The sequence below is a fragment of the Herpailurus yagouaroundi genome, unplaced genomic scaffold, assembly GCF_014898765.1.
Source record: "Herpailurus yagouaroundi ecotype Mexico unplaced genomic scaffold, PumYag 67641, whole genome shotgun sequence".
NCBI lineage: Eukaryota > Metazoa > Chordata > Mammalia > Carnivora > Felidae > Herpailurus > Herpailurus yagouaroundi.
This window is the reverse complement of record NW_024420442.1, coordinates 7,419,483-7,444,308: the sequence shown is the minus strand read 5'-3', so window position 1 is coordinate 7,444,308 and position 24,826 is coordinate 7,419,483. Positions and strand designations below refer to the sequence as shown.

The 24,826-nt window shown below is 37.8% G+C and overlaps 1 protein-coding gene across 4 annotated transcripts in view; it reads left to right on the top strand.

Moving 5' to 3' along the window:
• The window catches only part of TENM1 (teneurin transmembrane protein 1), a 796,361-nt gene that overhangs the window by 455,401 nt on the left and 316,134 nt on the right, over window positions 1-24,826 (top strand). For all 4 annotated transcript variants that reach the window (XM_040467962.1, XM_040467961.1, XM_040467964.1 and 1 more), the window contains one exon: window positions 17,707-17,945. In XM_040467962.1, the coding sequence (XP_040323896.1) occupies window positions 17,707-17,945 (239 nt within the window). The remainder of the gene's footprint in view (window positions 1-17,706; window positions 17,946-24,826) is intronic.

Sequence of the window (24,826 nt, the reverse complement as noted above, 5' to 3'; positions counted from 1 at the left end):
GCAGACTACTATCTGAAATGGAAGAGCAGATCGAGAGGAAGCTGCATTACGGCAAAACTTCCATATAAATTGGAAGGAGGAAAAAACAATGGTGGGTGGGATGGAGGGTAGGGAAACTATATTCGGTATAGGGGTACACAGTAGTTCCCAGGCTGGTGACATGGTTGACAGAAAGAAACCAACCAACCAAGTTAAAGATCAAGTTTCCTTGATGGTAAAGAATATGGCAACTTGCAGGAATGGTCACATAACGCTGAAGAAAACAGCATGATCCCACACAGTGGTACAGGCTTCCCAGGTTGCCAGGATTCAACAAGGGCTGATGATGTCACCACCTTTGGGGAATCATGAATTCCTTAGGTGCAAGAAGTTTGCCTTTTCTATTCTTATGCTAGAGGGTGGCATTATACCCTCACACCCTTATTTAAAGTTGGCTCAAATCTAAGTCGTATTTCCACGGGCAAGCAGCTATCATTGGCCCAGCCAAGATTGTAATTTAGACTTCCTGTCTCCATCTGGCATACACAAAACACTAGGCAGTCCCCTTTTACTGATAAAGATACTTAATAGTGACATATGTACACACAGGGTTTTCATTGATATTATAAAAGATAACTTACGATTATTTCCTATTCAACTATCAAAATATCAAGTATAACCTAAAAACACAGATATCATTGATTCTTTCCTTTTGTGGCATAATATTAGCCTCCTAAGTAAATTGACTTTCTTCTGGAAGAGAACATTCACAATCTGCTATTTCCCCTACTTTTTGACTAAAATAATTGTTTTTTTAATCTATAGCAGTCTTATTCGTTCAAATTTTTCATTTACTGTACTGAATAGTATCTTTAACTTAGATAATTTTATGGTAACATGGCTGTTTGCCTTTTAGTGTGTCTACACTGGCAGCTAAATATTTTTTGTCATCTTCAAAAGACTCAGGTTTTAGATATGTCTTGTATACATGTGCACGTATGTCTGTGTGCCCATGTGGGTGTATGTGCATATATAAGTGTGTATGTATAACTTCTTGTTCAAAGACCTTACTGGTTATTTCTTTTTAAACTCTACACAACCCTGGCAAGGTAGACATTAACAGAAATTATGCCCAATTTAAAGATAAGGACACTAGGTTGTGGGGAATTTTACTAATGTGTCAATGTGGCAGTGTAGAGCAAGAGTTGGAGCTAGAATTCAAGTCTCCATGCAACCAATCTGGTATTCTTTGCACTATAACAATATTTCTCTGGAATATAAAGAACCCCAAGTTATTCCTTTTTGTCTTTCAGTGAATATTTATAGTTCAGTTAAATTCCTCTGCCTGGAGATGTAATCTAGGTTTTATTCTATTTATATTAAAATCTTGATGAGCCTAAATGCCCAGAAAACTGGGGGTTCTGGTTAATTGGATTTGGTGGATAGCTTAAGGTTAAATAGAACTTTTAAAAAATTGCCATTCTTGTTGAAAATCACTCTTAAATATGAATCTACTTTCCGTTTTAATCCAAATGATCATAATTTAATCTATTATAATTGAAAATCTTACGGTAAGACAGGGTTGCCATTCTGAACAGGATTTTTTATTGTACAACCCGTCAGGTATAGAAAATATTATAAAATGAACAAAATGTATAGTGGTCCCAGGATATTCTTTGAAAATTTGGGGTGGCCTCTTGTGAGTAGTTGTAAAGCACTGGAATTAGAATTGGAAATCTTGCGTCTGAGTCCAATTCTGCCACTAAATAGCTGTGTGACCTTGATAGGGTCTCTTTCTTCCTTTCCAACCTCACTTTCCTCAACAGTCCGATAAAGGAATAAAGCTAAATGATTTATTTGATGTCCTTTCTGCCTTTACTTTCTCTATCATTCCGTGGCTTGCCTTCTTGTCATTTGCTCCTCCACTGAAAGAATCCTGCTCAGTTTAGCTTTCCAGTTAGTTGGATTCTAATTAATTGCAGGATTACTGATTCTAGGTAAGGTCCCCTAACAAGTCAGATAAATGAAGCCATGATAAATTAAGCCATGATTCCTTCAAAATCTCCAGTAGCCAAGGGGAAATGAGGAAGACCATCTACACATCCCTGTCTGTCCGGGGGTGTTGATAAAGGCACACAAGCATAGTTAAGAAACTGATCTTAGGCCAGTGCAAGACTAGTTTGTGAACATGTTCTACCCGATACAGGTGCTCAATCAAAGTTTGTGGAGTGAACGAATTTAAGAACAAAACCCTCGAACAAAACCCTCCGTAGAGACAAGATTCAAGAGGCAGCACCTTATAAAGAAGCCTACCTTGGGGCGCCTGGGTGGCTCAGTCGGTTAAGCGTCCGACTTCGGCTCGGGTCACGATCTCGTGGTCCGTGAGTTCGAGCCCCACATCGGGCTCTGTGCTGACAGCTCAGAGCCTGGAGCCTGTTTCCGATTCTGTGTCTCCCTCTCTCTGACCCTCCCCCGTTCATGCTCTGTCTCTCTCTCTCTCAGAAATAAATAAACGTTAAAAAAAAAAATTTAAAGAAGCCTACCTTGCCTTGAGTCATATTGCAAAGCTGCAGATGGTTCAGTATTTTCTTTCAATTTTTCATTCTCTGTCTCATTAAGAAATAAATATAACTTTATTTTGTTTCTTATTCAAAGATAAAAATACAACCTGGATTGGGTTTAAAGTTCCAACCACCCATTTCTATACTGCATCCTGTAAATCCATGATGATAACTTTTTCTAAGCATTGACGATGATGCAGAGAAAAGGCAAGTTTAGGTTTAATATTATATTTGCCAAATAAAGATGTATATTTAGAAGTCAGAGAAGTGCATGAAATCATTGTATTCTTGAAGTTGACCTGACCTTGTTTATCTCCTTGTGCTGCCCCTAAATAATTAAAGCAAGCCAATGGGTTTCTTCTTTGCTCTCTTGAATGCACACTGCAGGGAACCAGGGAGAGAACATTTCCCAGCAAGGAAGGCCTGGTTTCTACAAATTCTCCTGTGTTCAAGTGGGATTATAGTTTTTGAGCTTTAGAGCATGGCACAAAGTGGAATTTGACTGTTTCTTAGGTAGCCTAACCTGAAGGGAGTTAATGTTGTTTTAATTGCTATCATGATTGTATGTTTTGCATGTTTTAATCAGTATTTCAGATTTTGGATTTATATCCTGTGACACTTTGTGAGAGGTAGGTACACTTTGAACAGCAATTTAAAAAATTGAAAGTAGAAGATGTTTTCTAGTCTCCATACCTACAAAGGTTTCCGTGCTTAGTTAGCAAGGGTAAATGTTTGAGGTAATTATAGAGGAGTTGTTTGTGTTCTGTGGCCCTAGGGTTAGGGTATTTGTTTGGATAATAGACCAATCCCAAGTGCAAATAGCCCCAAGGGAAGAACAGCTGTGAGCTTGGGAGGAAGATAAGATCATGAGTGCCTGGCAAGAAATTCTTTTCCTGGAAGCCTTTAAAGAGTGACAGATTCCCCTCCCCCCCCCCACCCCCAGAGGGAGGCTGAATACTTCAAAAATGCATGCTCCAATCAGAGGAATAGTTTTAGGCCAACGATTCTCAACCTCACCACTATTGGCATTTCAGGCTGGATAATCCGTTGTTCTGGGGTCTGTCCCATGCATAATAGGGTGTTTAGCAGCATCGCTAGCCTCCTACCCACTAGATGCCAGTAGTGGCCTCCCCCTGGTTATGATTACCAAACACATCTCCAGACAATGCCAAATGTCCCCTGTGGGCCAATTCATCCCCAACTGAGAAAGGCTCTTTGAGAATAATGATGCTGCAAAATCTTTTGTTTCCTTGCCCGTTCACTTTTTCTCAACCCCTCTTCAGATTCTAGCAGTTTGTTTTTTCCCTTCCCATCTTCCCTCTTCGCATTCCCTTCTTCTGAAGACTTTGTTGGTAGGTTTAGATAATTCTCCAGTTTAAAGCATAATTTGTGTTGGAAACCACTGCTATGAATTGAATGTTTGCATCTCCCCCAAATGCATATATTGAAAACCTAATGCCCAAGATGATGGTATTAGGTGGGGCCTTTGGGAGGTGATTAGGTCCTGAGGGTGGAGCTCTCATGAATGGGATTAGTGCCCTTATGAAAGAGACCTCTGATTGCTCCCTAGCCCCTTCCACCACATGAAGATACAGCAAGACACATTAGTTGCCCATGGCAGACTGGGTAGCAGTCTGTAACACGGAAGAAACCCTTCAGCAGAACCCTTCCATGCTGGCATCCTGATCTTGGACTTCCAGCTTCCAGGACTGTGAGAAACCTGTTTCTGTTGTTTATAAGCCAACCACCTTATGGTATTGTGTTATAGCAGCCCAAATAGACTAAAACAACCACTAAACAATTCATTTAGCTCTAAGGTCTCCCCACCCCTGCCAGTTAGTTTCCTTTTCATATGGTGGCCACTCCTCATAATTTTATTCGCAATTAACTTGTCATATCCTGCATTTCTCTGTAAGAGTCTTAAGCAAGAGGAATATATTTTGACACATTGAATGTATACTAGTTTGTATATATACTTAATTGGTTTGTTTCCTAGGAATTCAAAAAGATGGAAAAAAGCAGTATATCACTTCTGACTGTTTGGATCAGATGTAGACAAGGAAACCCAGAGTGACCTTCTAAGCAACTAGCAAATGATCCTTTACCCTTGCATATATAGCCATATCTATCTACTGTCTATCTATCTATCTATCAATAAAATTTCCTTTCTGATTCTATTCCTTTTTCTTCTACACTCTTCATTCTCCCTATGTTCACTCTATTCTCTCTCTCCTACGTTTGCTTTAGATCTACGCTACTCTTGGACATTTATTAACTCTTCCGACATTGTTCTTTGCTGAAAAGCTTACAAGGACACAGGAGCCTGAAAGCAAATGGCACATTAGGGAAACCACACATGACAGGGTGGCCAGAGCTAAGAGGGCATTGGAGACAATAGCAGTAGTGAGGTGGAGAGACCTATATCGTGAAGGACCTTATGAAGTAGTACACCTTCATTTCAAAAATAGGAAAAACACAGGAAATCACAAAGAAAAATAACTACAAATTCCACTACCCAAAGATTGTTACTATTAAGATTTCCATGTTTTCTTCTAGATCAGATCTCTGTGGAATAGGGACACAGAGTGGGAGTTAGTTGTCTTTGTTTTTGTGTGGAAGGGGACAGCAAATAGTGGTTGTGCTGTATATGAATTCTGTTTTTTTTTCCCCCAACATGGAAAATTGTTTATTGCCTTAGAAATTATTTGGTTAACGGGAACAGAAATGCCTTAAAAGTAAATCAAGTAAAACGGATGTTTTTAAAAAATGGTAGAGGATAATTTCACAGGGAAGGAAGAAGGCATTGAGTACAGCTTTGCCTAATGAAAGATGGAACTGTCTCCATTATTCTTTTGCTTTCTAGAGCCGTGTGATGTCTCATCAATGTTTCTTTCTGCACGTATTCTCTCTTGTCGGGCTTCATTTTAGATGGGACTTGTTTGTCTGTTCCACTATTATGTAACTCCAGCTCTGGCTCAACATGACCTTGCATCTTGGCTTCCCTAGATGACTAGGTTTCAGTGTCTAGGTTTCTGAGAGAGGGAGAGAGAGGGGAAGAGAATATGATTGTCTCCGAGGTTGGCTATCCAATTCTGCTCCAATTAACCATGACTGCAAGCAATGCGGAGTGGGGTCAGTCGTGGGTAAGGATGCTCTGTCCAGGCTCTGTGCTGAGAGTCAGTGATCAGCATAATATGCTTATGTGGTTTAAAAGTCTTAATCTGACCTCACAATATTCCATAGAACGAATGTATTATGCTCCTTCCATATTTGAGCCCGCCCTTTTAGCCAATGGATGAGTAGAGAGATTGGGGAGAAGGTTCCTTGGGTGAGAAGGTTTTAGGGGAGCAGACGGGAAGTATCAGACAGCACTTTTGCTCACACTTCGATTTAGTCAGAACTCAGTCACATGACCATACCTAATGGAAATGGTGACTGGGAAATGTAGTCTGTGTGCCCAGGAAATGAGAACATGGATGTTGGTGAGGAGCAGTTTCTGCCTGAGGCTACTTCTTTGATTTTGAGATTGATATTTCACAGGACAGCCATGCCTTTTGTCAATTTGTCCCTCAGAGAAATGTTATACTGGATAGGTTAAAGGACTGATTTTGGTGACATTTCTTTTTTTTTTTTTTTTTTTAATTTAAATCCAAATTAGTTAACATATAGTGTAATAATTTCAGGAGTAGAATTTACTGATTCATCACTTACATATAACACCCAGTGCTCATCCCAACAAGTGCCCTTCTTAATGCCCATCACCCATTTAGCCCATTGCCCCACGCACATCCCCTCCAGCAACCTTCAGTCTGTTCTCTGTATTTAAGAGTCTCTTATGGTTTGTCTCCCTCTCTGTGTTTATATTATTTTTGCTTCCCTTCCCTTATGTTCATCTGTTTTGTATCTTAAATTCCACATATGAGTGAAATCATATAATACTTGTCTTTCTCTGACTGACTTATTCCGCTTAACAGAATACACTCTAGTTCCATCCATGTTGTTGCAGATGGCAAGATTTGATTCTATTTGATCACTGAGTAATATCTCATTGTGTGTGTGTGTGTGTATGTATATATATATATATATATATATATATATATATATCACATCTTCTTTATCTATTCATCGCTTGATGGACATTTGAGCTCTTTCCATACTTTGGCTGTTGTCGGTAGTGCTGCTATAAAACATTGGGGTGCATGTGCCCCTTTGAAACAGCACTCTTGTATCTTTTGAATAAATGCCTAGCAGTACAGTTGCTGGGTTGTAGGGTAGTTCTATTTTTAATTTTTTGAGGAATTGCCATACTGTTTACCAGAGTGGCTGCACCAATTTGCATTCCCACCAGCAGTGCAAAAGGGTTCCTCATTCTCTTCATCCTCACCAACATCTGTCATTGCCTGAGTTGTTAATTTTAGTGAGTGGCATTTCTTATATTATTTTATGGCATTATAAAGCATGTTTGCCTTTATTTTTTTAATTTTTTAGAATTTATTTATTTATTTTGGGAGGGGCGAGGGGGCAGAAGGAGAAGGAGAGAGAGAATCCCAAGCAGACTACACCATCAGCACAGAGCCCGATGAGGGGCTCAAACCTACAACTTTGAGATCATGACCTGAGCTGAAATCAAGAGTTGGGTCCTCAACCTATTGAGCCACCCAGGCACCCCACATTTTTGCCTTTAATGTACAAATATGAGTAAGACTTACAAATCAGTGAAAGCTAATGTAAGGCAAATGTTGATCAACACCCTTCAAAAGGTGCATTAGAATGATAACCTATATTTTCAACCTGAAGAGCTTAGTGGGAAATGCTTAGGATCTCTCCTTACTGTACTCCTTTGTAATTATTTTGAAACCCTCTTTCTTTAAAATAAGGTGTCCTTGCTAATATAGATTACTATTCAATTAAAACAAATCATACAGAAATGTATGCCATGTCAACTGGCTCATAAAATAAATGAAGAAAATACCTATCTGTAGAAAATGAGGATGAATAAAAAGATAGTCAAGGTATATAATACTCTGCCCACTACCCACTCCTCTAAAAAAATAAATAAGTAAATAAGCCAAGTAGCCAGTGAAACCAAGTCTATGAAACCAACAGGTTGCTCTGGTAAGGAAAATTGGGAATGGACTTTCAGGTTTTGTAAAGAGAAATATAATTTAATTTCTTTGCAAAATCAAGAAAATTTTTAAATTCTTAGAAAATTTGGGATCTGGTTTAGTTTTAAACATGTGCTCATAAATTTTGCATAGGTCACCTATTTATTCCCATTTAAAATGGTCCCTGTTAGGCGATGATCTCCTGAAAACTCTGAAGTGACATTCCACTATTCCTTCTTGGAGATGATGTATGTACAATCATAAGAGGATTGAAAATCTCACCCACCAATAGCTTTCTAAATTTTTTTGAGTTTGAAGGGATCACAGCTTTCACACCATACTTTAGGGCCTAAAGTACTATTCAGTATAAAGAAAATGAAAAATTGGTACTTACTTATCTAGGTAAATAATCTTTATGTATTGGTCTGAGCCTTTTAATACAAGAACATTTACATTAATAGAAAATATGTAAGTTGATATTTGCCCCTCAACTGGTGTAGGATTTTTTAATATTGTTTTTTAAAGAAATGTATTTTAATGTTTATTTTTGAGAGAGAGAGAGCATGTACAAGCAGGGTAGGGACAGATAGAGGCAGACAGAGGATTCAAAGCGGGCTCTGTGCTGACAGCAGACAGCCGGGTCGACGCATGGCCCGAATTCACAAACTGGGAGATCATGACCTAGGCTGAAGTCAGACGCTTAAGTGACTGAGCCATCCAGAGGTCCCTAAGAAATGTTTTTTAAGTTTTAGTTATTTATTTTGAGAGAGAGAGAGGCCACGAGCAGGGGAGGGGCAGAGGGAGAGGGACAGAGGGAATCCCAAGCAGGCTTTCCACTGCCAGCGCAGAGCCAGACATGGGGCTCAAACCCAGGAAACCACAAGATCGTGACCTGACCTGAAACCAACAGCCGGGCACTCAACCGACTGAGCCACCCAGGCACCCCAATACCAATTTTTTACATTGAAGTTACATCTATAGAGCATGGATCTACCTTGGAAAATGAGAATGAGAGGGTGTCTTCAAAGGGCATTATTATAAAGTAGAGGATAATTATTTATTCTAATCTATGTTGGGGCCTACTAAAGCAACTTGATCAAATATAGAATATGTGATAATTTCTTTCTCCAGCATACGTGTATATATATGTATATATGTATATACATACATATGTATATACATATATATACATACACATATATATACATGTATATATGTATATATATATATATATATATACACATATATATATATGCCAGCACTCCTAGTTCCAACTTATGTCTGAATATCCTGTTATAGAAATGTTTAATTTATATAGGAAAGCCCGATACACTATTACATAAAAGATGTTCTGATGTCTCCCATGTTCTAAAAAGGGAGACATGACAATTCACGGTGTACCTTCCAGTTTGTCAGTTTGTCATTTCTGTAATTTTAAGAGTTGAAGCAAATATTTCCATAAAAACATCTTCAGTGGAATGCCAAACTTACATATATTCACTGTGAAAGGAAAATGCCAGATGATCATGTGAATTAAGATTTTATTACCTTAATGATTAACATTACCAGTGATATCATGAGTTACTATGTGCACAGTGGTTAAGTAAATGCGTTTTATTGTTCGTGCATGAATTTAAAAATATTTATGGAGCACCTATGGAGTTTGCTAGGCACCATTCTAGATGCTTAGGATACAGCAGTAAATAAGTCAGACATTCCTAAGCTCATGTAGCTTATGTCTAGTAATCAACAAAACTGAAATAGATTCCCAGCTCTGTCACTTACCAGTTAGGTGACCTTGGGAAATTTATTTAACTTTAATAGCTGATTCTAAGCCTCCTAAAGTATGAAATATGGATAGTACCATCTTCCTTTATAGGGTTATTGTGAGGATTCAGTGAGAAAGAAGCACAAAGTACTTTAGCAGAGTGCCTAGCACATAGATGTTGTTGCTGTTGCCATTATTATTAGAAACAATTATTTTTAATTGTTCATATTTTTTATTAACAATAATTCTTTCATTACCCAAATGTCCTACAAAAAAGAGGTGAAATATGAATCAACTATTTCTTTGACTTGTTTCTTTTAGATTATGTTAAAACAAAATGAAAGCTTATGGTTGTCCTTTTGCATTCAATAAACCAAGAGATATGTGCTCACAAGTGAAACTTATTTTAGAGTTCCCAAGCCTCATTCATTCCGCACAGTGAATCAAGTGCCTTTTAGAAGAAGCGAAGGCATCATACAAATCAATATATGTTCATTGAGTACCTCTGAAGTATGAGACAACATACCTAGAAATTAAGACTTGGTCCCTGCTCTCAAGGAATATACAATACAGGCAAGGCAGATATTCTAATTAAAAGAAGAGAGGGAATAATAGCCACAAAAAGAGTTTAAAAAGAGCTCTCCCATTAGCTACTAACTACCCCACTTGCAAAATTACAGTACCAATCTAGACTATATAGAGTATTGCATTCAAGGATAAATTGTAGGACTCATGCTTAAGCCTAGAAAAATTAAGGCTTAGATAGGTATCCTGAAACTCTTTAAAAAGAAAAAAAACACTTAAAAATTATGGACAACATGGAGAGAGGATAAATTTTTTTTATAAACAGTATGTAATGTTTGGAGCAGATGTATGGGCAGGGATGGCTTAAAGTTTGGAAGAAAGAACCCTTGAGCAAATAAAGTGAAATCTTTCTTTATGTAGCTGTTAGTAGGGAAATACAATTTGTTACCACAGGAGGTTGTCCAAGCTGGTAATTCCACTGAGATTCAAGAAGAGTTTGGATAAATACTCTTTGGAGGAGTATTTATTCTAAAAAGGAGTATAAGGAATGGGCTACTAAAGAAAAGCTAGATATGTTGAGGTTGATAATCTTGACTAGTAAACACACTTTTCTGCAAAATAACACTGGGTTTTCTTGTCAGAGAGGAAAATGGGGCTGTGACCCAGCATGACATTTTTTAAAAAAAATGTATGATGTTTTTAGGGACATAAGAATAAATACGTGTGTGGGGGGCGCCTGGGTGGCGCATTCGGTTAAGCGTCCGACTTCAGCCAGGTCACGATCTCGCGGTCCGTGAGTTCGAGCCCCGCGTCGGGCTCTGGGCTGATGGCTCAGAGCCTGGAGCCTGTTTCCGATTCTGTGTCTCCCTCTCTCTCTGCCCCTCCCCCGTTCATGCTCTGTCTCTCTCTGTCCCAAAAATAAATAAACGTTGAAAAAAAAAATTTAAAAAAAAAGAATAAATACGTGTGAATAGAGATTTCTCCAAAGGTTATATAAAAATAGTCAATAAGCCTATGAAAAGATACTCAACGTCACCAGTCATCAGAGGAATGCAAATCAAAACCACGATGAGATATCACCTCACACCCATTAGGGACTACCATCAAAAAAAAAAAAAAAATAGAAAATGACAAGTATTATCAAAGATGTAGAGAAAATGGAACTCCTGTGTGCCATTGGTGGGGTTGTAAAATGGTGCAACTGCCATGTAAAATGATATGGAGGTCCCTCAAAAAATTAAAAAGAGAGGTATTGTATGATCCAACAATCCCACTTTGGGGGTATATATTCAAAAGAATTGAAAACAGGATCGCAAAGAGATATTTGCACACCCATATTCGTAGCGGCATTATCCACAATAGCCAAGAAGTGGAAGCAGCCCAAATGTCCGTGGACAGATGAATGGATAAAGAAAATGTGGTACTGTATTTACATGTAATAGAGTCCAGCCTTTTGAAAAGGAAGGAAACCCTATCCTATACTACATGTGAGATACCTTCAGGACATTATGCTAAGTGCAATAAACCAGTCACAAAAAGACAAATAGTGTGTGATTCCACTTACATCAGGCATCTAAACTAGTCAAATTCATAGAAAGAGAGAGCAAAGTGGTGGTTCCCAGGGGCTGAGGGAAAGGGAAAAAGGAGGTTGTTTAATGGGTATGGCGTTTCATATTTGCAAGATATCGGTTTCACAACAATAAATGCTATTGAACTATACCCTTAAAAATAGTTAGGATGGGGGCACCTGACTGGCTCAGTCAGTAGAGCATGCAACTCTTCATCTCAGGGTTCTGAGTTCAAGCCCCACATTGGGCGTGGAGTCCACTTAAAATTAAAACTAAATAAGATGGTAAATTTCATATTTTGTGGTTTTTAATCACAATAAAAATGCATTTAATAATTTTTTTAAAAAACAAGAAATGCCTAAATTCCACCATTCTATCTGAATGTAATTTGGCCATAGTAACTTGACTCAAGGCTTTTTCATTGCAATCTTCTTTTTTATTTTATTTTTAAAAATCAGCCTCAGCTGAGAACTGGAAATAAGTTGAATTCCTTCTTCTGGGTATAAAAATGAGTCAAATGCTTATAGCTAAGGGAATACAGGTTTAGCTATTCGTCTCATAAGCATGTTTACAAGATGTAAAAGAAAAAATTTCATTGGTTATTTATGCATCTGTTGTTAGAAAGCTGTAGATTTCTGTCTATTTCCTATAGAATTTTAAGTGCCACATTAAATCACATTATTTAGTGCTAACAGATACCCTCAGAATTATGTAGCATGAGGGGTTTAAAAAGAGAGAGTACATTTTCCCCTTTTTTGTAGATGATTTTAAAATCCTTACAGGAGCATTTATTATATTCCCACTTACCACCACTGGGTCTCATCAGTCTCGAAGATATTTTTTTTTTCAATTTCCTTATATGCCCATTTCCTTTTGGCAATATCTTGCTTTTCCTTTTTAAATTTGAACTTGAATATTAAAACAGATGCAAAGGAGAGTACTACTTACACATAAACTCTTGAACCGCATTTTTATCATTTGGTCTGTGCAAAAAACCCAATTGTATGAAATTGATAGCAACATTTTAGTATATCCTCAGGTCCCCAGGGAAAAGCAATGTGCTTAGACAGATGATCTGATTTTATGAGCACATAGCTGAAGTCTAGCACTGCGCATTTGTCTTTATGCTCCTACTTTTTTCGGGGACTATGAAAACACATTTCGGCAGTAGTTTCACTTTCCAACAATGGATTGCAAGGCCTAGGACAATGCGTAGCATTTGCAGTGCTGTTTTTCATGATGCACATCAAAGTATAGATTCCTTGAGCATGGAATCTTAATCTCAGCTTGTTAATAAGAAAACAGGAACCTTAGTATATGAACTCATTTTATTATCTACCCTCACTGAGGACTGTGATTTGGATTCCACTCAAATACGAATTAGTGTAAATGTTGCTCTGCTGTGACTGCTGAATTTATTCATTATGCTGTAATATTTTACTTATGAAACTGCATTTGTAAATCCTTTGGTGTATGTCACGATGAAATTACAGTGCTCAGGGATATTGATTATTGCTTGTAATTGCCATCATAATAGCCAACAATTCTCTGTCTTTCTTTGTCTTTCTTCTCCCCCTTAATGATATACCAAACCAAATCAATATCCAACATACGGGCCACTTACATTGTCTCTAAAATCCAATTGTTCTCCTTCATAAATATGCAAAGGATCGAAGATTTTATCTCCGATCACTGTGGAGAAAACACCCCATACTGCTGGGCTTCCCTTTTACCCCATAGGAACATACCAGAATGTTGCTGTGCAGGATTGGTTATATCCAAGTGACATTTTGTCACCTCCAGAGTAACTACCAGGTCGTGGTGAGGAGATGGGGAGGTTACTCCACTCTGCTGTCTCTAAAGTGCTACACTTCTTGCTCTCTAGTAAATTAGATAGCCAAAGGGGAAAACATAGCCTGGGAGAGCTAAGCAGGCATTAAAGAAGAAATTCACCTCTTTGTAAATGGAGGAGACCATTTCAGGGATTAAAGAGGAAGTACAATTAAATGGAAGGAGCATAATGCTGTGAGTCACTTTTTTAATATATTTATTCTTATTTCTACTATATACTGTTTCTTCATTCTGGGGATACATTAGGTGCCCTGAGAAGCAGCAATAACTCCTTTATGTTCTTAACAACTAAAGGGTAGCTTCTTTGTAATGCTTCCCTATTCATCCAGAATAGTTAAGATGGTCTTTAAAATTTACTGTAAGAACATGTGACATAAAGAAAAATAGACATGTGGGGCGCCTGGGTGGCGCAGTCGGTTAAGCGTCCGACTTCAGCCAGGTCACGATCTCACCGTCTGTGAGTTCGAGCCCCGCGTCGGGCTCTGGGCTGATGGCTCAGAGCCTGGAGCCTGTTTCTGATTCTGTGTCTCCCTCTCTCTCTGCCCCTCCCCCATTCATGCTCTGTCTCTCTCTGTCCCAAAAATAAATAAACGTTGAAAAAAAAAAAGAAAGAAAGAAAAATAGACATGTATTACATAGTACTGTCGGAGCACATTGTATTTGGCCTGGATCAGTTAACCCAAGAGATTAGAACCTGGTAGTAACCCGGTGAAGACTGGTTAGCAGGTAGCATAGGGGGTTGGAAATAGCACTCTCTTTTGAAAGTCCCCGATTCCAAGCTCATTTATGCCATTAACTACCTATGTTACTTTTAGGTAATCCATTTCATTTTCTGGGCCTCAGTTTTGCTAACTGCAAAATCAGGGCTTTGGGCTATTAGAAGATTACTGAGTTTCCTTACATCTCTGTGAGTCTGTAGCCGGCATTTTCACGCTTGTCATTGGTCCCAAGAGAAACAGGGTAAAAGTGTGACTCAATTCAGTATTATCCACATGCTGCTTCTGTGTCCGAACAGGTGTGTGTTCTTATCTTACCACGTCCGCTAACTGCATAACCCTAGTATAGTGTAGTGTCATGTAGTGGTTGAGAGCAATGGCTTTGGGGCCAGCCTGCTTGTGTTTGAAACTCAGCTTCACCATTTACTGACTGTGGGACCAGGGAAAACTGAACCTCTCTGTTCATTGGTTTTCTCATCTGTAGATGGAGATATTTCCTTTAATGGGGTTTTGGGGAAGAATAAATGATCTAATAGTTTATAAAGTATTTAGAACAATGCCTGGCACAAGTAAGCACTTAATGAAGTTACCTCTTATTATCATTATTATGATAACTACTATTATCACCACCATTTTATTCCTACTAAACCTCTTCTGGTGTGTGTTTCATCATCTGTAAGATTAGAATAGTATCAACCTCATACGCATATGAGAATCAAAAAATTGCACATAAGGTGCCTCGGTGTCTAGCCTTCCTAGGTGCTCAGCAAATCACGTTTATGTAAATAGAACCGACTACGGTGTGGTTGGTGTTAAGCAGTGCATTTTTTCCATTCACCCCACCTCCCATCTTCTTGATACTTGTTACAAACGCAATGTAAGCTCAAGGCAGAGAATATATATTAAAAAAAAAAATACTCCTATCCCAAAGGTAACCCAAGTTACTATTTTTCCATGAACATATATTTTTTTTATTTTAAAAATTGTATCTTGTTGCCCATACTGTTTTGAAGCTGCCTTTCTTCACTTGGTGATATTTGTAAACACTTTTCCTAGTGAATATTCTTTTACAGCACAATTTGTGATGGTTGTATAGTATTCTACTATGTGTTTGTAAAATAGCTTACTTAAGCAAATACCAATTATTGAGCACTTAGGTGTTTATTTTGTGCTATTACAAATAGCACTGCAACGAACAACTTGTTACAGATATTGTCAGACACATAATTTCCTAGGGATAAATTCCTCTAGGCATAATTATTCAGTAAAGAATATGCATATTTAAAGTCTTCTGACACATAATCCCAAATCGCCCTCCAGAAAGGCTTGTGAATGTGTTCTATTCTCAGCAACCCTGCCCTTTAAATAACCTTTACCCTCATGATACTAAAGCAAAATCCTCTAGTGTGGAGATTTTTCATTAACTGGCTTGTTAGGTAGTTGTTTTCTCTTTTAAACATATGCTTTTCTCCTTTAACACTGGAAATTGGAAAGCATTCTTAATGTAGGCTTAATGATCTGTGCATTTGGTCATATGTGACAAGGTGATGTTGGCTCTCTATTTTGGGGAGGGGTTTGTGTTGTAGTAGTACATTAAAATGTAGCACCATAATGTCTTTTGCTTAGCAGTGCATTTTACTGCCCTGGTGGCACAGGAGAGAGGTTAAGATTAAGGACTTTGGAGCCAGAGTGACCTGGGCTCCTATTCTGGTTCTGTCATTCACGTACTAGGTGAATTTAGGCAAGTTTTTTTTTTTTAAGTTTATTTATTTTTGAGAGAAAGACAGAGACAGTGAGCAGGGGTGGGGCAGAGACAGAGGGAGATAGAGAGTCCCAGGCAGGCTCCACACTGTCAGCACGGAGAACATGCTGGGCTCAAATTCATGGACCATGAGACCATGACCTGAGCTGAAATCAAGTCTGCCCCTTAATCGACTGAGCCACCCAGGCCCCGCTAAGCAAGTTTCTTAAACCCCTTTTGGCCTCCATGCCCTTAAATGCACCATGAGGATCATAATGCAGCCTATTTCCTATGAGTGAAGACTGAGAGAAGCATTTAGCACGATGCATGGCACACAGCACTCAGTACGTGTAAAATATGTGCACGAAAACATACTTCCATGTATTTGTTTTTGGCAAGTCCTTCCATGGCAATAAATCATTACTGTTTATGAAATATCTATATTACAATAGTCATGAGCAGTCAATAATCATCCTGTAGTAATTCAAACATGACAGCAGCACAAAGTTCTGGAACAGGCAAAACTAATGCATGTAGAAAAAATGCTAAGTAGTGGTTGTCTGGGGGAAGTGGGGTAAGGATTTACTTAGAGAGGCAGGAGGAAACATCCTGGGGTGAGGGGAGTGTTCTGTATCTTGATAAGGGTTTATGTTGCAAAGGAGATTACATTTGTCAAATCTCAGCAAATGTACACTTAAAATTTGTGCATTTCATCATGTATCATTTTTTATTGAAATCTATTTACATACAACATTGTGTAAGTTTAAGGTGTACAGCCTGTTGATTTGATCCATTTATACTACAGTATGATTGCCATTGTCGCATTAGTTAACACCTTTATGACGTCACATCATTATCATTTCTTTTTTGTGGTGGAGATAATTAAGATCTCTATTAGCAAGGTTGATGATTCTAATACAATATTGTCGTCTGTAATGACTCTACTGTACATTATATCTTCAGGAATTATTTATCTACTAGTTGCAAGTTTATGCCCTTAAACATCCCTGCTGTTCTCTGACCTCTCAGGCCCTGGTGACCACCATTCTGTTCTCTGTTTTTATGAGTTCGTGGATGGACCTCAAGGGCATTATGCTAAGTGAGATAAGTCAGACAGAGAAAGACAAATATGGTATGATACCACTTATATGTGGAAACTAAAAGAGTCCAACTCATCATGTATAAATGTTATATTTAAAAATCTGTAAAAAATATTGAACTCCATATAATATGCAAGTTGAAATATATGAAGGGAAGTATACTGATGTATGCAATTTACTTTGAAGTGCTTAAAAACTAAGATGGACTGATGGATGAAGACAGGAACAGAGAGATGGGGAAATATGTGGTAAAATTAGTACAGTCATATGTCTACTGTAGAATCTAATTGGTGAGTATATGAGTGTTTACATAAAATTTTTTCAACTTGGCTGTATGTTTGACAACTTTTATAATAGAATATTGCTTGAAAATATGTCTGTGAAAGCTAATCTCTAAATAAAATACTGGTTTCTAAGACAGTCAGATTTCAAATATGCCAGATGATATTTCTGTTTTTGAATCAACTCTTGAGTATCATAGTTAATGAAAAGGAGCAGTATGGCAAATAACATCAAACGTGGAACGTTAACACTCAAGGGTTTGAGAAATTCACTAGCCAGCAAGTCAGGGAACAGAAGACCTCTCTCTGCCTCCTAAAAGTGTAAATGGAGAAAACAAAAGGACACCACCAAAGGCAGTTTGGAGTTAACTTGTTGGTATATGACAATTTCATGGGGACACTGCAGGTTCTCCTGAGCTTTGTCAAAGCGTGATTGAAATTCGTGTACTTGGTGTCTTTGTGACAACTGGTTTTGGTTTTATAGCCCAAACTTTTTGTTTCCTTTTTGCAGGCATTTCCTGTTTAAACATGGATCTGGCTCCTCAGCTATCTTCAGTGCAGCCAGTCAAAACTACCCTCTGACGTCCAATACCGTGTACTCGCCCCCTCCCAGGCCACTTCCTCGAAGCACCTTTTCCAGACCTGCCTTTACCTTTAACAAACCTTACAGGTGCTGCAACTGGAAGTGCACGGCCTTGAGCGCCACTGCAATCACAGTGACTTTGGCTTTGTTACTCGCCTATGTGATTGGTAAGCCTTTTTTGCCATGTCTCTTTTCTTCTCAAAGTCTTGTTTCGCTTGTGGTGGAGGTGGGGGAGGAGACTCTCTCTCAACTCTGGGGCCCAAAATTTGAACCAAGCCTTAGTATTATAAATAACAGACGGATTTCTAATGAGGTGGTTTTTTGGGTTTTTTTTTGGGGTTTTTTTTTTTTTGGTTTTTTGGTTTTTTTTTGTTTTTTTTTTGCACTCCCTAGCCTTAAATACTGCTGAGGAGAGTAAGGAATGCTCCTTGAGAAGAAATATTTATGCTACTAACGCAGTCTTATTGATTGCAATTACTGTAGTTAACCATTTTCCCTTCAATTAAAAGGTTGTTATGGTTTTCTCATTAGAAGTCATAAGTACCAATCTACAATAGCTTCTTAAATTATAGTTAAACAATAATACTGCTACCAGATTTTCAGGTAGCAATTTCATTAAAGTAGTAGTTATTTGGAAGCTATCAGAAAATCCAGCACATAATTTCTTCCCAAGAATTCAGTTTTACACCAAGATTTAAAAAATGTATTCTTCTTTTCACAAGGTAAATGGCTTGCAGAATTGTATGGATACTGTGTTTGGGGCAGTAAAGGAGAAAACAGTCTTGAGGCACTCTTTCCACGTTTAAGAAAAATATTGTTCTGGAGGCACCCTGATTAAAGTCCCCCTCACTCGATAGTAAATTGCATTGATTTTGCTGGATGGCATTTTATTTTGACTGAACATTAATTTCCTTGCTCGAGTGGTTCTGCAGTCTCAAATGTAAATTAACTTTGGGCGCCTGGGTGGCTCAGTCGGTTAAGCGTCCGACTTCAGCTCAGGTCATGATCTCACAGTCCGTAAGTTCGAGCCCCGCATCGGGCTCTGTGCTGACAGCTCAGAGCCTGGAGCCTGCTTCAGAGTCTGTGTCTTTCTCTCTCTCTCTTTCTCTGCCCCTCCCCTGCTCATGCTCTGTCTCTCTCTGTCTCAAAAATAAAAGCATTAAAAAAATTTTTTTAATGCAAATTAACTTAAGAAACATGTACTTTGTGGAAGCCCTATTCCTAGAACGAATAGAATATCATGGTAGAGAAAGATTCTACCCAGGTATGGCACTAGTAACTTCTTTGCAGGTTTAACCTGGTTTCCTAACTGAAGCAGAATTCTGAGAAGTAGATTAAAACAGATTTGGACTTTCTTGAAATTATAAACAATAAGGGGAGTTTGGTTTATTCAGATTTATTCAAAATGTGAACAATAAGAAAGTTCACAGAACCGATTTTATAGGAGTCATAGAACAGGGGATGCTAAGTAAATAGATTTATTTTGTAGGGAAGTCACTGATAATGTCAACAGTATAGGAACATAGCGTATATTCATGTTCATGATTATCTCTTTTATATTTTTATCATACAATTTGAATATATTTGAATGGTGCTTCTATTGAATATGGATAATATTACCTATAATATCAAAATTGTGTCTTTTATCACATTTTAGGATAACCCAACATGTATATTTATTTGGTTTGTAATAATCTGTAATGAGGAATAATGCTGAAGGAATGAAGCTAGGGGATGACAAAGTACTGTAATACAAACATGATTTTAATATGGAATCACTCAAAACAAGGAGTGATTTGAGAAGTCTAAATTCATTAGAGGCCTTTTTAAATGTTCTTGTTCAATTATGAGACAGACTCTTACCTTATGGATTATCTTCTATTAACTTTTACTGTATAGAGAGATAATGTTTTAGATCTAAGACTTAATAACCCCGCTATAAACAAATCCAGATAATAGCAAGCTTTTGATTAATAGGTTTATATGGTGTTCAAACCTATGTTTCCATTTAAATTTATTATGATGGCCTTGTATCAAAAATTCTATTATATACTTTGAGACTTGTTTAATTAGCTTATATATTTATTTATTTCATAAGTGAAAATAGAACATTTCAGTCATTGCAAAGTCTGCCTTTTTTATAGGGTGAACAATGTCATATGATATCGACATGACATTAAGGCAATATAGTGCAGTCATTATGAACATGGATTTGGAGACCTCTGCCCCTTATTAGGCGTGTTACCTTGGGCAAATTATTTAACATTTTATGGCCTCCATTTCCTTATCTGATAAATGGGCCTAAAATAGTGCCTATAACATAGAGTTTTTATGAGAATTAAATGAGTTAATGTAACAGAAGAAGTTGAAATAGTACCCAAAACATAGTAAGTATACAACAAATGTTAAATATTATTGTTGTTGTTGTTGTTATCATCATTCTCTTTATAACTGTTGTTCACTATTTTTTAAAAAGTGTTTATTTATTTATTTTGAGAGAGAGAGAGAGAGAGAGAGAGAGAGAGAGAGAATATCCCAAGCAGGCTGTGCACAGTCAACACAGAGCCTTATGCAGGGCTTGATCTCACGAACTGCGAGATCATGACCCGAGCTGAAACCAAGAGTTGGACACTTAACCGACTGAGCCACCCAGGCACCCCTGTTATTCTCTATGAAAATTCAGTGGCTCTCAGAGTTAACCATGTTTGTGGCTGTATCCCAGCATCGAGATCAGTGCCTGGCACAAAGCAATCCTATCAATAAAATTTGTCGACAAAAATGATTGATGCTAAGCATTTTACTTGTATTAGCTCATTTAATTCTCACAACAATCCTTAAGGGCACGTATCGGTATTATATATAGTTTAGAAGTGAGCATACTGAGGCACAGCAAAGATAAGAGGTCATGTAGAGGTCATAATGAGATTAAGAGGTCACCTCACTAGAAAGTGGGGATCCTGAGCTTTAAGCCAGAGTGGACTGACTTCAGAGCACATAGTCCTCTTTGGCACTAGGCTTTGCTGCCCCTCCAGCACTGCAGCAAACTCTGTAGCTCACTGACTTCTTGGTCTAGTAAACAGATCCACCAATTTTGTCGTTATTAAATTACAAATTAAACTACATTTACCTGGTCATCCATTGCAACGGTGTGTGCAGCTAAGCTTTGTTGATTGGCGAAAGATATCTGTTCAAATCATTTATTGTGAGCTATTTTAGATGTAGAACTATCAGGCTAAGTGCTAGCACAGTGGGTTGAATTGGTTCGAAATGAGATGTTAACGGCAAATACCATAACTTTTTTTTTCTATCATGAACTGGACATTATTTGACTTTGGATAGGGCAATTAAAGTCTCTTCCTCGATTTACCCCGTCTTTGCCATATTGCAAGCCACCTCAGGAGGATAGGGTAAGGATTCCTCAGCAAGCAGGCAGGTGAATGATGTCACTTAAGAACTGTAACATACAAGATGATTTTTAAATGGCTTTCTGTAGTCAAAGTAAAAAAGTATTACATTTCCAAATATGAAACTATTTCACTCTCAGCTCTTGCTGAGTCTGTCAGAGTCATCATTTTTTTTTCAATCCCCCCTTTGCAGTTGCTGTATTACCCAAGTAAAATCTTACACTGAAACTATTTACTGCTTCTGTTTCCCGTGCAAATTCCTTTCTGCTATTTCATTTTCCTCTATTATCCATTATACATAACCTTTAGATACTAATGGCTGTATGCTGTGCTGGCCTCAATCCACTGGGGGAAATCACATCGATATCAATGGGACATCAGTAGACGTTCTGTGCATTATGGCTCTGTAAGTGGTCATTGGAACACTGTGGAAATTCAGCACATGAAAAGTCAGAGCTAGGTGGTTCAGGCACCCAGCCCCATCCCCACACCTCCCCACTATGTCTTTCAGGTCAGCAGGAGAGTAATTCTTTTAAATAAGTTTTGAGGTCATAAAATCTGGTGAAGGGAGGCATGGAAGGATACTGATTATATGAAGATATCATGGAATGGCTATTGTCATCACTTCCCCATAAATCTGTAATATTTTCCATGTGAATCAAAAAATATGTCCTTGTGCTTCATCCTCTCTGATATTTTGGCATCAGTGATGTATCAGTGCCAGTCAGAAGCACATTTGCTTGAATTTACAAATAAGCCATATGAAGTAGTAGTCAGGAAGACAGATGACCATATGTAAGGCATCGAGAGAAGGCGAGGTTAAGGTACTTCATCAATGGTTGCGAAGGGCACAGATGCAGCTTCTCTGGTAATCTTTGATGTTTTGATCAAGTTTCTCCACAGTCAGCACTTTCTGGAAGAGGCAGTAGAAACTCACAGGAATACATTGTGCCTGGGGTCAAATGGGCTGCTGCATTAAATGAGTAGGGGAGTAGGGATTTCCAGCTCTCAAAACCAGTATCATTAGTTAATGACATTGATGTTCCTTTTCCTCTGCTATGAAATTGGAAACGATTCCTACCACCTTCAGGGTATGTAGGTAGTGTCCAAACTCTATAGATGAAATAATTTCAGTCCATAATTCTCCTTGGCATGACATACTATCTATAGCCCACATGTAGAAAGTTGACCAGAATGGATATTAATATAGAATTAGGGGAGAGAGAATATTGAGCCCAGTTCTCTGATCAAAAGTTTAGGGAGGAAACTATTCAAGAGGGCAAAGGGCCTACGTCACTTTGCTGTCTGCACCAAAATTGAGTGACATTGATTTCAGTGCTTTCTTGTGCCTCCTTTTTATGAATCCAAATTGCCCTGCTTTCTGGGGCTGTTATTACAGGGGAGCGAGAAAGTGCTGGAAGTGATAGAATGAGAGGAGTAGAATGTGTTCATTTTGCCTTCTTCACAAAGAAAGTGTAAATGCCTCACAATACGGTGAAGAAATGAAACAGAATATGGCAAATTTTGATTTCAGAAAATTCAAGAACTTAGAGTTTCTTTTAATATAAAGAATAAAGTGGAGGGTTTCCCCCATTGAATCTAAACACACAAAGCCCCTTCACACAAAGTTTACTAACTGTAGATAAATACACTTAGCAAAAATCAATCTCTCACTTTCTAGCAACTTTATTAATGCCTCTGTGCCTCAGTTTCCTCATCTATAAAATGGGAATGTTGATAATAACTTGCCCATGGATTTTCTTTTTAATTAAAAGACATGAAGCCTGGAAAACACCTAGGGCATTGCTTAACAGATCTAAATCAAGACTAATGGTTATTATCAGTGGAACAAGATTATTATTAGGATTATTAATTTGAGCCAAGGTAAGCATAATGAGCATGTAATTTATCCTAACATGAACTACTTTTATTTCCCTTCTTGCCAAAGTCATCTGAAACTTTTTTTTTTCTTTTAAGAACTGACATGTCTGTTTCACAAGAACCCTCTGATGGGTTTGTTGTTTCCTTCCGCCTGGTCTAAACTATCTGTAACTTTGCCTTTATTTTACCAATTTCCCTTTTCCTTGGTGTTTTGACCCTTCAAATGGTTTTGTATTTCGATCTGGAGGCCATATCTGGGTTGAAACACATTTTCATTAAAATACGTTATAGCTTATAACATTCAAGAAATGACTCAGCACATAATGCTAAAAAGCATTTTACTTTATCCTTATGGCCATTATCAATCCTTTTGGTGTCCTGTTTAATACTTATTACTACATCCAGTTCACTCTCATGGACCCATTCAAGATAATGATGGCAGTTTCTGCATTAGCATTGACTTTGCCTCCTACCCATGAATCTGCTAACTTTCTAGCAATCTCTCTAAGAAGGGGTCTGGGAAATGGTAGTATAACTTCAGTCTAATTATAAATCTGCCATCCATGCATTTATCAGAACTCTTCTTTAAAAGAGATTTATATTTTCATCTGACATCACCTTTTGGTGTAATATTTTCCATAAGTTTTATCTCCCCTATGTTAAGTGGCACTTTTACCTGTCATAAATAAAAGTGTAAATTCAATCCAAATCAAATGCACTAAAGTGACAGGAAGAACCTGCATCACATATAACTAATTTGCAGAACTACAGTTAGCACTGATTGCTCAAAATGAAGGCATTTTCATGTAAAGCAAATATTTCTCTTATTTTTTTCTTAGAACTCTAGCACCCTGTGGATTTAAAACATAGAGTAAGAGAGATAATGTCTTGGGTGAATGAGTAGTGAGTTAAATATATGTCTTACGTCAAAGGATTATGTTAAAACAAAAAAAGAGGGGTACCTGGCTAGCTCAGTGGGTGGAGCATGTGACTCTTGATCTCAGGGTTGTGAGTTCGAGCCCCACGCTAGGTGTAAAGATTACTTAAACGTAAAATCTTAAAAAAAAAAAAAAGATATTATTTTGTTGCCTCAAGAAGAGGCAGTCACCCTACTAAGTACTTCCGATATAGCACTTTCTTAGCCTAGGTAGAGAAATTAAAATGAGACTATGTGAAATAGATAAAGATCCACTAGAAGGCATAATAAAAGAGGACTGGACAAGCGTATCAGTAATTTTGGATCTTTGCATGCTTAAGAAATTTGAGAATAGCAAGGATCAATCTTGCAAATTCTGAAAAAAACATCTCAAGAAACCTCTGATTTCAAAGTAAATAATGTGAATTCTGTTGCATAAAGGAAATTTCACTCTTGTTTAACTTAGTTTCTCCTCATCCAAATTATATATATATAATACATATATATTTTATGTTATGTGAATATTTTTAGACCCATATTGCATAAGTCGTTAAGCTATACTTACTCTGAAGTGAATAAGAATAAGCTAAATTAGAGCAATGGCTTTGAAACAGATGGCTGGTTAACCCATTTTAAACTTCAGAAATGTGGCTGAATTTTCATATAGAAGAGCCAGCGTGTGGAAGGCCAAGTCTCAGCCACAGAACATCCGATTCATCACAGTCCAAACTAAGAGGTGGCCTCTTACAGGGTGGAGACACATTCATATGGGGCTTAGCAATATTCCCGTTACAGAGCGGTGAAGAAGCACAATGTGTATGATTAAATACAAGTGGATTGGAAGACC